This window comes from Balaenoptera physalus (genome assembly GCF_965194825.1).
Source record: "Balaenoptera physalus genome assembly, chromosome: 11".
In the NCBI taxonomy this organism is placed as follows: domain Eukaryota; kingdom Metazoa; phylum Chordata; class Mammalia; order Artiodactyla; family Balaenopteridae; genus Balaenoptera; species Balaenoptera physalus.
This window is the reverse complement of record NC_138896.1, coordinates 83,514,836-83,526,950: the sequence shown is the minus strand read 5'-3', so window position 1 is coordinate 83,526,950 and position 12,115 is coordinate 83,514,836. Positions and strand designations below refer to the sequence as shown.

The 12,115-nt window shown below is 36.4% G+C and overlaps 1 protein-coding gene across 6 annotated transcripts in view; it reads right to left on the bottom strand.

Moving 5' to 3' along the window:
• Positions 1–4,907: 4,907 nt before the first annotated feature.
• PTPRG (protein tyrosine phosphatase receptor type G) overlaps positions 4,908–12,115 on the bottom strand; it is a 725,147-nt gene continuing 717,939 nt past the window's right edge. For all 6 annotated transcript variants that reach the window (XM_082412077.1, XM_082412078.1, XM_082412080.1 and 3 more), the window contains 2 exons: positions 10,010–10,145; positions 4,908–9,441 (listed from right to left, as the gene is read on the bottom strand). In XM_082412077.1, the coding sequence (XP_082268203.1) occupies positions 9,295–9,441; positions 10,010–10,145 (283 nt within the window). In that variant the 3' untranslated portion in view covers positions 4,908–9,294. The remainder of the gene's footprint in view (positions 9,442–10,009; positions 10,146–12,115) is intronic.

Sequence of the window (12,115 nt, the reverse complement as noted above, 5' to 3'; positions counted from 1 at the left end):
TGGCCTCATTCTTCACATACCCTCCCCTCCCCACCTTTAACTTTTCAGGAACAACTCCTGCTTAACAAGATAAAGAACAGATTTAGGATAAGTTGTCATAGCAAGAGTACATGAACAAAGTGGTTCAGCTTTCTATTAAAAGTTATAGGTTAACTAGTCAGAAACAGTTTCCAGGAGAAAGTCATCATCTGAGCATTGGGTAGGAGTGAAGTAAGAGGAGTGACAGGGATAAATGTCTAAGTGTAAGAATGGAATAGTCTGTGGGTCAGTGAGTGAATAGATTGGACATGGATAGAACAAAGGTGTGAGTTGAAGAGAAGAAGAAATATAAGGTCGGATAAAGGTAGTACTAAAGGGAGGAATGATGACATCTTTAAAGTCAAGAGTTGATATTTGATGTGATTTAGAAAGAACTACTGAATGTTCTGAGGATAGATAAGGTTAATTTGGTTGTGTTTTAAGGGAGATTTATTAACAGAGCTATGTACTTGCATCTCTAAAAATATTCTTCGAATAAACATATGCTCTTTTGTCCTTTTTGCTCATGTGGCTTGCACATAGCCTGAATGATGCAAAGTCAACAATGTACTTTGATTTCTTTGGACGCTCAGCCAAAGGGGTTTTTTGAAGACACACTGGTTATTCTCTAATAATAAATTTAATCTTGCCTTTTTGATTTTTATTTCTCTTGCTGCATAATGTGGATGTGAATCTGAATGTAGTTTTCTGTGGTCTACTGGACTCTTCAACAAAGCAACTTAATCTTATCTTAATGGCAAAAGAAAAGTATGATAATGTAATAGCATTCCCTCTGCTAATTTTAGCTCAGTTTTCACTCAGTAATTTTACATAGGGATTGTACTAATCTTCTAAGCTTTTCCCTAAACAAAATACATTAACAACTCCAAATTAGGCTTTCATTAAATCAGATTTATGGAACATCACCAGGAAAAAAATGCCTCTACCAAGTATTGACTTATATTTAGAAAATAAAAATAGCTCGTAAGAGTATGGCTCTAAATAGAAAATATGTTTTACCCCTTTACTTAAATCATTTTGGAAGAATAACCTATTTACTGGATATAGAATTCTGGGTTGACAGGTTTTTTTTTCCTCAACACTTCACATTTGTCACTCTGTTGTCTTATGATTTGCATGGTTTCTAACATGAATTCTGCTGTAATTCTTTCCTTCCTTCCTTTTTTTTTTTTTAATAATTTTATTTATTTATTTATTTTTGGCTGCGTTGGGTCTTCGTTGCTGCGCGTGGGCTTTTTCTACTTGTGGTGAGCGGGGCCTACTCTTCGTTGTGGTGCGCGGGTGTCTCTTGTGGTGGCTTTTCTTGTTGCGGAGCACGGGCTCTAGGCACATGGGCTTCAGTAGTTGTGGCACGTGGGCTCAGTAGTTGTGGCTCGTGGGCTCTAGAGCACAGGCTCAGTAGTTGTGGCGCACGGGCTTAGTTGCTCCATGGCATGTGGGATCTTCCCGGACCAGGGCTTGAACCCGTGACCCCTGCATTGGCAGGCGGATTCTTAACCACTGCGCCACCAGAGAAGTCCCCCTTCCTTCCTTTTAAGTAATGTGTGTGTGTTGTTGTTGTTCTTTAACTTTGGTTTTCAGCAATTTGAATATGATATGCCTAGGTGTGATTTTTTAAATTTAATTCATCCTGCTTGGTGTTCTCTAAGTCATTTGAATCTGTTATTTGGTGTCATGAATATTGGAAAATCTAGTCCATTATTTCCTAAAATATTTTTTCCTGCCTCTTCCTCCCTTCTCCTTTTGGAATTTCAATTATATGTACTTATATTGTTTGATATTGCCCACAGTACCTGGATTCTCTGTGTTGTTTTTGTTTGCTCTTTTTCTGTTTGCATTTCATTTTAGGTCACATCTATTAACCTCTCTTCAAGTTCAGTGAATCTAATAAGTGTATTACATTGTGGTTTTATTTTATATTTACTTGATGACTAATAATATGAAGCATCTTTTTATGTGTTCACTTGCCATCTATGTACCTTCTTTAATGAAGTGTCTGTTCAGCTATTTTTTCTGTTTAAAATTGGATTGTTTCTTATTAAATGGCAGGAAATATAGAGATCCCGATAACTAGTTTTTAGCATGATTACCTGAGTAGATGCTACTGCTATTTATTGATACTTAGGTGGTAGAACAGTGGGGAAGGAGCAGTTTAGGGGGAAATCAGATTTGTGCTTTTGTCGTGTTAAATTTAGGATCATTATTAGATGTACAAATGAAGATGTTAAATAATCAGTTGGATATTAATCTGGAGTCCTGGGCATTGGTTGGGATTAGAGATATACCTTGGTAGTTATTGGCATATAGGAAGCATTTAATTCCGTGGATTGGATGGAATTATTTGGGAACAGGGGTATAAATGGCAAAAAAGAGGGCTACTTTAACAGAAGCCTGGGACAGGCCAACATTTAGAGGCTGAAAATATGAAGTGAATCCAACAATGGAGACTTGAAAAATAACAGATAATGAGGAAGGAGAAAAAAATCCTACCTTTAAACCCTGAGTAATTTTCACTCTCCAAAAGTACCTAAAGGAGCCACATTTCTCAGACCCCAGGTAGTTCTCAGAACCTTCTTTACCAATGAGGTAAGAGAAACATTAAAAGAAAAATCATAGGGAAAAAGAGATGTTTCAACGTTTAAACTTTGTATTTTTGCTCAGTAGATAGGCTTGACCACTTTATCTATCATCCTCCCATTACTCTCTTTCCCCCTCTCCGATTTAGTTTTCTTCTTTGCCCTTTTACCTGACATTGTATTAAATATTGCTTATGTATTTGTTGTCTATCAACTGTAAGTTCCATGAGGTCAAGGACTTTATTTTGTGAACTACTTTACTTATCCCTAGCACCTAGAACACCTCCTGGTACCTAGTGGTTGCTATGTAAATATCTGTTGACTCCTGAAAGAAGAAAGTGGTGTGGTCAATTGCTGACAAATTAGTGGAGTTGAGGTTAAAGAACAAGGTATTTGGAGAACTTGGTAAGAGCTGTGGGATGATGATGATGGAACCCCAAGTTAAACAGGTGGAGAGAATGGAAGACAGAAATGGATCTTGTGAGTATAGACAACTCTTTCAAGAAGTTTTATAGTCAGAGTGAAGCACCAAAATGAGATGATAGTCAGTGGTGCCTTGAATCAAGTTTTTCTAAGTTGGTGATAATAGGCCAGTATCTATAAAAGTCAAATGATTTCAAATGACCACAAATCAGATAAAGTTAACTTCCTATTTTTCAATTTTTGAGCAACATAATATAATTGTTAGATTCACATAAACTGCGGGTCTATCTTCGCTGCCAAACTTCATGATCACAAAAGCCAATTTTACCTTGTTGGTTCCCAACTTCTAGTTCCTATCGTTTTCTAGTTCCTTTATGCTATTTCACCAATGCAGGCAGAAATATAAAACCAGTGTTTTTAATCCTGTCTCTGAATCCAGGCATGGATAGTAGTGACTTATTTCTAAATCTTAATGTTCTCAACAGTCTAAATTAACTGTTAGAAAATGGGGTTTTGGACCAGCAGCTTTTTGCACCCTTGTTTCTTTGCCCCATTCTTGGTAGCAGAAATGAAGTTTCCTTGTCTAGAGTTATATCCTGGACAGTAAAAGCCATGGAGTAGAGAACTGATTTGTTAATTATTTTGAACAGTCATAAGTCCTGTTTCTTAGAACCCCCCTTTACCCTATGCTGGCTTCCTAGTATTTTAATGATGGAAGACGAGTATAAATACTTTTACTGCTGCTTTTGGTTGATGGTTTAGCAGCCTGAGATGGTAGACAGTCTTAAAATTTGTATGCAACTGCTCATAGGATCCAGGCAAGTTAGACTGACAGTGGGCAGACATAATGTAATGTGACAGATGTAGACTCTGGTGAACTGGAGAGTACATGCATCACCTAAAAGGGGCAACAGCTACTCCTCTCCAGCTTGTTGTGCCCATGTGAGAACAGGAGCCTGGTGTTGTAACACCACCAAAATTTTTGAAAAAAGCTTGAAATCTGAATCTTAACGAAAAAGTTTTTTGTTTTTTTACATGTTGGAAACTAAGAAGACTTCTTAAAATTATGGCCTAAATATATCTGTAGAGTGAATATGATCTACAGGTCAACAATTTGTGACCTCTTGTGTACTCTGTGTTACAGAGTATTGAGTCCCCATGGGTGTAATTTGAGGAAGACTAGGGTTATATAATTAGAGAGGTTCATTCTTTTGTGGTGAGTTGGTCTTTCTTCTAGATACTACTGGAAAAGGTTAATACACTGTTTCTTAAGTTCCCAGTTAGTTATGGAGAATGAACTATCAGTTCTTTATCTTTGTGGAAAGAAAAATTGGAGCCCTGATAATGAGAGTTGAATTCCTGATGTGGGGCCTCTAAAAGTTCAGAGATAATGGTGGACCCAAGCTGCCAAGTTTGGGACTCCTGTTTGGAAATGGCAAAATTCCTCATAAGTAGAAGCAATCATAGCGATCCTATATATGTATTTCATAGATTCTCCCAAAGTCTTGCCAAGAGATATCCTTCATCCTACACAGTAAAAATTAAGAGGGAGAACTTGCTACAAATCTAGTTGATACACTGGAGAAAATAATAATTCTACTTATAACTTAGCAGCAGACTCATAAAGCGAATAAAGTTTGACTCAACATGCCGTTACAATGTGGTCACTGTTTACTCTTTAAAGCAGGAGGAACTCAGAAAAGACACTTGTGGTTTTCTGCCTATGTAAAATGGCTCCTAATAATCATTTTACTACCATGAAAACGAAGACCAAGGGTCTGTGGGTATAAATGTGATCTATTAAGAGAAACAAGTAATCTGATTTTATTGGATGTAGATATTTTCATAGAAATGCTCAGCACTAATGAATACATCAAAAACCATACTTTATTTTATGTATAGCAATACAATTTACATATTAAATAACACTATAATAGAATGATTTGATATAGTTTTAAACAGAAGAAAAAAGGGAAAATTTTCAGGTTACAAAACCCCCCGAACAAATTAAGAAACCAAAAAACCAAAAAAACCACTTTTTCCAAATGGGTCAATGCAACGACTGTATTCAGTGACTAATTATGTCTAATTCCTATTGCACAAATGGTCAATGAAATTAAAAAGGAAAACCCAACTTTCACAATCACTTCCTCAAAGAAATAACACATGTTGGATTCTTTTGGAATGCAAAGATGGTTCTTGCTACTTCAATACACAGAAAGTTGAATTCACATATCCACCACAAAGGAAAAAAAAAAACAAAAAACTATGACAGAGTTGAAACTAGAAAAAAATTAGCTTTATATGAAAATATAAAATTCTATGATTATATACCATAGATACAAAGTTCCCAGAAGATGCTTATCCAAGCAACAAAATATTTACAGTTTGAATGATTTTAGCTATTTCAAAATGAAGTGAAAGAAACATGAATCAACATGAAGGCTGAATTTTTTTTTTTTAGAAACAATGGCTGCTTGCTAGTTTCAAATGTCCTAACAAAAAAGGAGTCACTACCCCAAATGTTGGAGAGTTGCGACATTTTATAAAATCGGCCGTCTCCTTTTCTGGAGATGTTTATTTCTTAAAACTCAAGATATTTTTCTTGAAATTAATTATCCTCTGTAGAAAATGCTTCCCTTTGCAAATATTTAACAAAAATACTAAAAACAGTTTAACAGCTAAGACAAAGTAGAGGCCAAATATCATTATTACAATTCCTTCCTATTTGTAGCATGCCTTCTTTCTAGAGATAAGTAAAGCCAATATTGCATGTTAAGTGGCAACTAAGGGCAAGCGCAAAGGGGTAAGTGAAATTACAGTTGTTTAAAAAAAAAAAAAAAGCAGGCATTTTCCCTTCATATAAAAATTCACTGGCACCATTTGAACATAAACTTTAGGACATAGGAGTTGAAAATGCATTTTCCAGTATAACTGCTAAATTCTTAAGACAAACTACATTTTGATTATTATTTCTTAAATTATGATGAGTTTGGGTTTCTTTTTTTAATTTTTTGCTTAGAATTAGTAGCATGTATCTTTGGTAAATTGGTATCTATATTTTAATTTTTAAATACAGTGTATATGCATTTAAGAAAAAATTCATAACAAGGCAGTTGTGCTGTGTCATTATAAAGTAATTAGGGTTATTTGTTGATTTCAGTATGTCACTCTGGGCTAAAAACTCCAACAGCCAGACCTTAAATGCCATAACCTTCTCTGACCTTGCTGGACTTTTCAACTCGAAATAGACTCTAAAAGCGCCAAGACATAAAAATTAGGAAAACCAATTCACCTAATTTTAATCATGTTGAATTTCAGAAGGAAACTTTTTTTTAAAATATAAAAGATGATATTGTGGCTTTTAGATGAAGGAGAGTTCTCTTGATGGCAATAAGGTGTGTTTTTTCTGATGTCCAGCATGGCCACTTGTTCTGATCTTTGCAATTCAGTTTTGAATGATGTGTGCATTCTGCTTACCTAGAGCTAAATTCATACACTCCCAAAAGCTTATTTTTATAACATAGCACAGATTAATTTGCAATAGCTATTTCCTTTCCTCCTGAGTGCAAGTGGTAATAACCTTGTTATGTAGTTAAGCAATGTGCTTATGTCTCAAAGAGAACACCATCTTTGCCTCTGGAAAGATGCAAGCATATATTTGCCAATAACGGATGAAGAATAATAGTGAGGATACACTCCATGGTCAAAGTGAGGAACGGCTGAATATAACTATCCTCAGTGAAGTGTGTTTGGACCACTTTGGCAAGATGGGCAAATAGCAATTGCTCATAGTTCAGTGTGTCAGGATTTGTAGACTTTGGTTCAAGACCGCTACAGACACACAATTGCTCACAGAAAACTTATAAGCCATCCTTGTAATGTTTCTATTGTATTTACTAGCTATCTCTCTTTTATCATGATTCTGATACCTCTGGAAGAGATGGTCACAGAATTGGAGGGTATGCATTTCCATGAATTGAGCCCTCTGTAAGAGCACAGAAGGGAATACTTGCCATGTGTCTTATAACCAGTGTTTACTTTTGTTAAGAAAAAATGACAGAGGGACCATGAACTCCAACTTGAATGTTACTTCTGAAACTCAAGTCCACTGTACCATCTACTGAGAATTAGCTCATATCAATACTCTATACAACTAGAGGAACCTACTTAATTGAGTAAAATGATCCAGCTCTTGCCATGATGTGAAACCTTTCCCTTACTGATTTCCCTCAGCCAGCCGGCAACTGCAGTGTTCCTACATTAAAGCTTTTTTTCTTAAGTGTTAGGCAGAGCTTCCTTGTGTCACCTCAGATGGGAGCAGAGGGGCGGTAAAGGTGTCTGTGTCCTCTAGCACATACAGTTTAGCAAACTTGGCTCACTTGTACAGCTTTTCTCAACCTAGCCTACACAGTTCGTGAACAGTGGACTGTTCTGTGTGGCTGAATCTATGTGATGAAAAGACGGGATGAACCCTGGCAAGTTATGTAGTTCACGAAAACTCCGTTGACCTGGCCTATGTGTTAGAAATCCTGGGCTAGTCCTGTAGCCTCTCTCTCCTTAGCAGCTTTGCTCCTTCAGGTCCACTCTGACAAACTTCATAGAAACCCAACTCAAGATAAACAGAATCTCAAGGCTGATTATCATGAATGTTTTAATGCCTATCCAGATGGTATGATAATAGCCAGTATGGACTTTTGGTTGAAGTTTATTGACGTAAAAAATAACCAAAACCCTTTTCTTCTTAACAGGCCCAGTTCTGCTGATGGTTTCACTTCTGACAGAAGTCATCCCTCAAGAGCAAATGTGTAGTCGAAGAAACAGATCTCAGTAAGTAGCTTATTTTTCTAAATAACTGAACTGAAATTTCTTATTAATGCTCCTAATTTTCCCATGATGTACAGCAGGGTGAATATGGCTCCAAGAAATTACTTCCTTGGGCTCTGTGTCATGATGAGCAGTGTCTTTTTATCTGTTTTTGAGGCTAAACTACACAAAAGCATTACAAAGCTGTCTCCTATTTTTAAAAATTGTTTGAAAATGTCACTATCACCTTTCACTCAAGATTCTAATTTTCTCTCTCCAAATCAGGTTTACCCATGTGTGGGAATCTAGATAGTCCCAAAGACTTTTGCTAATACAGTATTCTCAGTTTAATCCTAAGTAGAAGAATGCATGTAATTATGAGATTTACCATGAAACATTTGGCAAAAAAAGGAAAGAAAAGAATGTAAGAATGTTAGCTATATAGGTAGTTTTTATTAGATTGCTATAGGAGTAATAGGAATATTTTAGAGGACTAGTTTCAAAATTACACACCTGCAAAGATTTTCATTATTCCACCTGCCATGAGGGTATGGTATTATAAACCATGAAGCATTAATGGAGATTCACTAAAGGGTTTCATATCTGGAGTTATATAAAATATTGCCATCTCTCTTTGGTAAAAGATGGCCCTGATTTTGGGGTGTAGCTATTTCAGAGAGTCAAAATGGAAACAACACACACTGTCCACATAGCTACTGTGAAAACTGTAATACAGAGATATCTTTTATTTTGACACAATTGGGCATTTTTTTAAGCTATGAATATAACTTTTGTCACTAATAAGTGATGTTCACATGAAACAACTCAAAACTTCTAATTTCTTAATGGCTATCTTCACCATCATAAATGGAACTGTTTCAAGGCCATGAGGTTTGACAGACCTTCAGAGTAGCTTCCCCACACCTGCAATTCTTTAAAAGAAAACAATGCTCATCCTCTCCATTAAAATACAGAAGGCATACAGTATTGAACAGTGCCTTGAAAAAACAGAAGAGGAGAACTGAGGAAAAGTACAGCCTTGCCTGCTAGTAGAATGCAACTGCTTTAGCAACAATAATAATAATAATTAAAAGAACCAAGATTCACTGTCATAACAAAGACCTTCACTGTACTGAATTAAAAAGTAGCATGTGTGCTGTCATGGAATGTCACATCAGGGTTTGCTTTAGTATTAGATTATAGGCAGTAACACTGATCAGATAGTGCAAACTAGGTAAAACCGCGTTTCACTGTGTGAAATGAACAGAGGTGCAAATGCTCAGTAGGATACCATTAAGACATAAAATGGCAAAAAATAAATATCAAAACTTTTATCAGTGTAAAAAAGTAACCGGGTTATTGTATAACGTAGAGTCTGGCAAAAAAAGGCCTCAAAAAAGTTCTCAGTCTTCAGAAGTTTTACAAATGAAGCGCCCTTTCAGGATTCTGATCACACTAGAGATTCCATGCTCTCGGCAGGGTCCGATTCATCTGCCATGAGAACAGCACCATTTTTGTCCACTGTCATGGGACCATTTCCATTTTCCTTAGTGCTGACCAAGCTGAGCATTGCTTTGTAGACAAACTGGTATTGTTCCTGGAAAACAAGAGGGAGACAGTTTTTGAGCCAAAGAGCAGCTTAATCATTTATTTCATCTCAGGTGGAAATACTGACTAAAAAGGTAAATGTGAAAAATATACTAGAGAAACAGGAATTATGTCTCTGCTAGTTCAGACACTTAAAAAATAATCTCTTGAATCCTTTATAATCAAGACCTACACCTTCTTCATGTCCTTTTGATCTCTGTTACCTTGGAATGAATTCTCAGTGTTGACAGTCCACTAAGATAATAGGATATCCATATTTTATAATCAGAGGATACTACATTTTAGAAAGCAGAGTTTCTCAACCTCAGCCCTTTGGACACGTGGGCCAGCTAATTCTTTATTGTGGGGGGCTGTCTTAGGCATTGCAGGACGTTTACCAGCATCCCTGGGCTCTACTCACTTAACTCCATCTCCGGCTGTGACAACCAAAAAAGGTCTCCAGACATTGCCCAACATTCCCCGGGGGGCAAAGTCACCCCCAATCAGAACCACTGTTCTAAAGGGTGAGGCTGAGTTTCAAATGATGTACAAGTGTCACAAATAAGCAAAGTACTTACAATGTCTGTGAATACTCCAGGCCTCATCAGATTGATCATTTTTGCAACCTGGAACACATCCACAGCATTTTCATTCTCCAGTTGCTGAGACAAGGTGGTAAGGGCACACAGCATTCCTGCGGAAACTGCGCCGTACCTTGGGAAGGCAAAAAAAAGCTATTTCAGATTCACTAAAGGACAGAATATATTGGAACAAAATTACCATCACCTATTTCCGTAGAAGCTAGGTAGACTGTATTGATATCTACTCTAGAACACAAAAATGAATGAAATGCTGGACAAGGGCAGGGATTTAGAGGTTAGCATAAAGGTGACATTTGTTTCTGAATGTGACATCTCTCAGACGGGCTTACCAGATGTTTAGCTTGATGTCTAATATGAAGTTAGAAGTTCAAAATTAGACTTGGGAGGGCTGTAAGAAGATTTGATGTCGGGGACAAGCTGGGTGATATAGTAGGAAAAATAATACGAGAATTTTAACTAGAGGCTATGAGACAAGTAGAAAGTGGTGAAAGGCTCTGGAAAAAATTTTTTTAACAATCCCGAAGGGCTAAATTGAACTTCCAGAATATGAATAAAAATGGAAATATGTGGCTTAAAATGCAGTCAGAGAATTTCCAAAATGAGTTTCATATTTAGTAATTATTTTTGGCACTGAAGTGGAAGTTTCCAAGTATGAGCACCTTCTATAAAATTCTTGGAAAAATATGGTTCTCTTTGCTTCACACACAGGCACAAAAAAGGCTTAGAAGGGTAGCAGACTTTTTCATCAGGCTAGGTTGGCATCTTCAGTTTTTACAGGAACCTGTGTGGCACATAGTTTCCCTATTAATGATGAGAAAACAGATGGATTAAATGAATTGTTCAAGGAGGTGTTGCTGGTTGGTGGCAGAAATAAGACTAGAATTTAGATGCCCTGTGTCCACTGTTCTGTTAATAACTATTAAATATTGTTTCTAAATTTATTCTTACATGAAATTAAAACAGTACAGATGTTTTTACTTCTGTAATGCAAATAAAGCCAACGTCTCCCTAACCACCACCCCAACTTCAGAGATAATCTGTCTAAGGGAAAAAACTGTTATGCATTTAGGTACAGCCTTCCTAGATTTAAGGATATCAGTACATGTCGATCTGGCTCATTATTTCATCTGCTGCATGCATACCGGATGTCCTCACTTCCCCACGGATGGACATTTAGGTTGTTTGTGCCTTGTGCACATAGCAGAGTAGTACAGAGTAGCACCTTACCATGAGGAGAAGAGCTAGGTCACGGGTATGCCCATTTAGTTTTAAAGACACTGCGGTATTTCTCTCCCACGTGTTGTTACCTGTCCATACTCCTCGCAGCCAGAGAATACTAGTTTCTCCTCATCATTTTAAAGTTTGGCTTTTGCCAGTCTGATGTGTGAAAACTTGAATCTTACTGTTGGTTTAATTTGCATTTCCTTGGTTACCAGGGGAGTTGAATATCTTTCTATGTTTATTGACCCATCTGTATTTCCTCTTCTGAAACTGCCTATTAATATACTTCGGCCATTTTTCTATTGGGTATGTCTCTTTTAAATGAATTTCTAGGAGTTATTTTATATTATCTGCAGTACATGTTGCAAGTATTTTTTTCAGTCTCTACTTTCTCTTAGCATTGTTTGTGGTTGTTTCTGTTAATGATGAAATGTAGTTTAGATATAATCAAATTTATCAATCTTTAGCTTTTTTGGAATCTTGTTTGTTAATGCTTTCTTTACCCCAGTATTTAAAAAATATTCTCCTATATTTTTCTACTTTTTTTTTTTTTTACATGTAATCGTTTAATTCATTGGAATCTTATTCTTGTTTCGATGTAAGGTAGGGGTCTGAATTTAGTTATTTTTCCAATGGATAACCACTTGTGCCAGCATTTTTTTAACATATATTTGCTTTATTAATCCTCATTTTAAAATGTGCTGATTTGGGTTATTTAACAAATAATGTGAACAAAGGTTCAGAAGGAATAATATCACCAAATTCCATGGTTAGACAATGCCACAACTATAGTGCAAATTTTGCTTTGTTTTCCAACCTAACGTTTATAAAAATGGTCATCTTTAGGAATACATACCACAC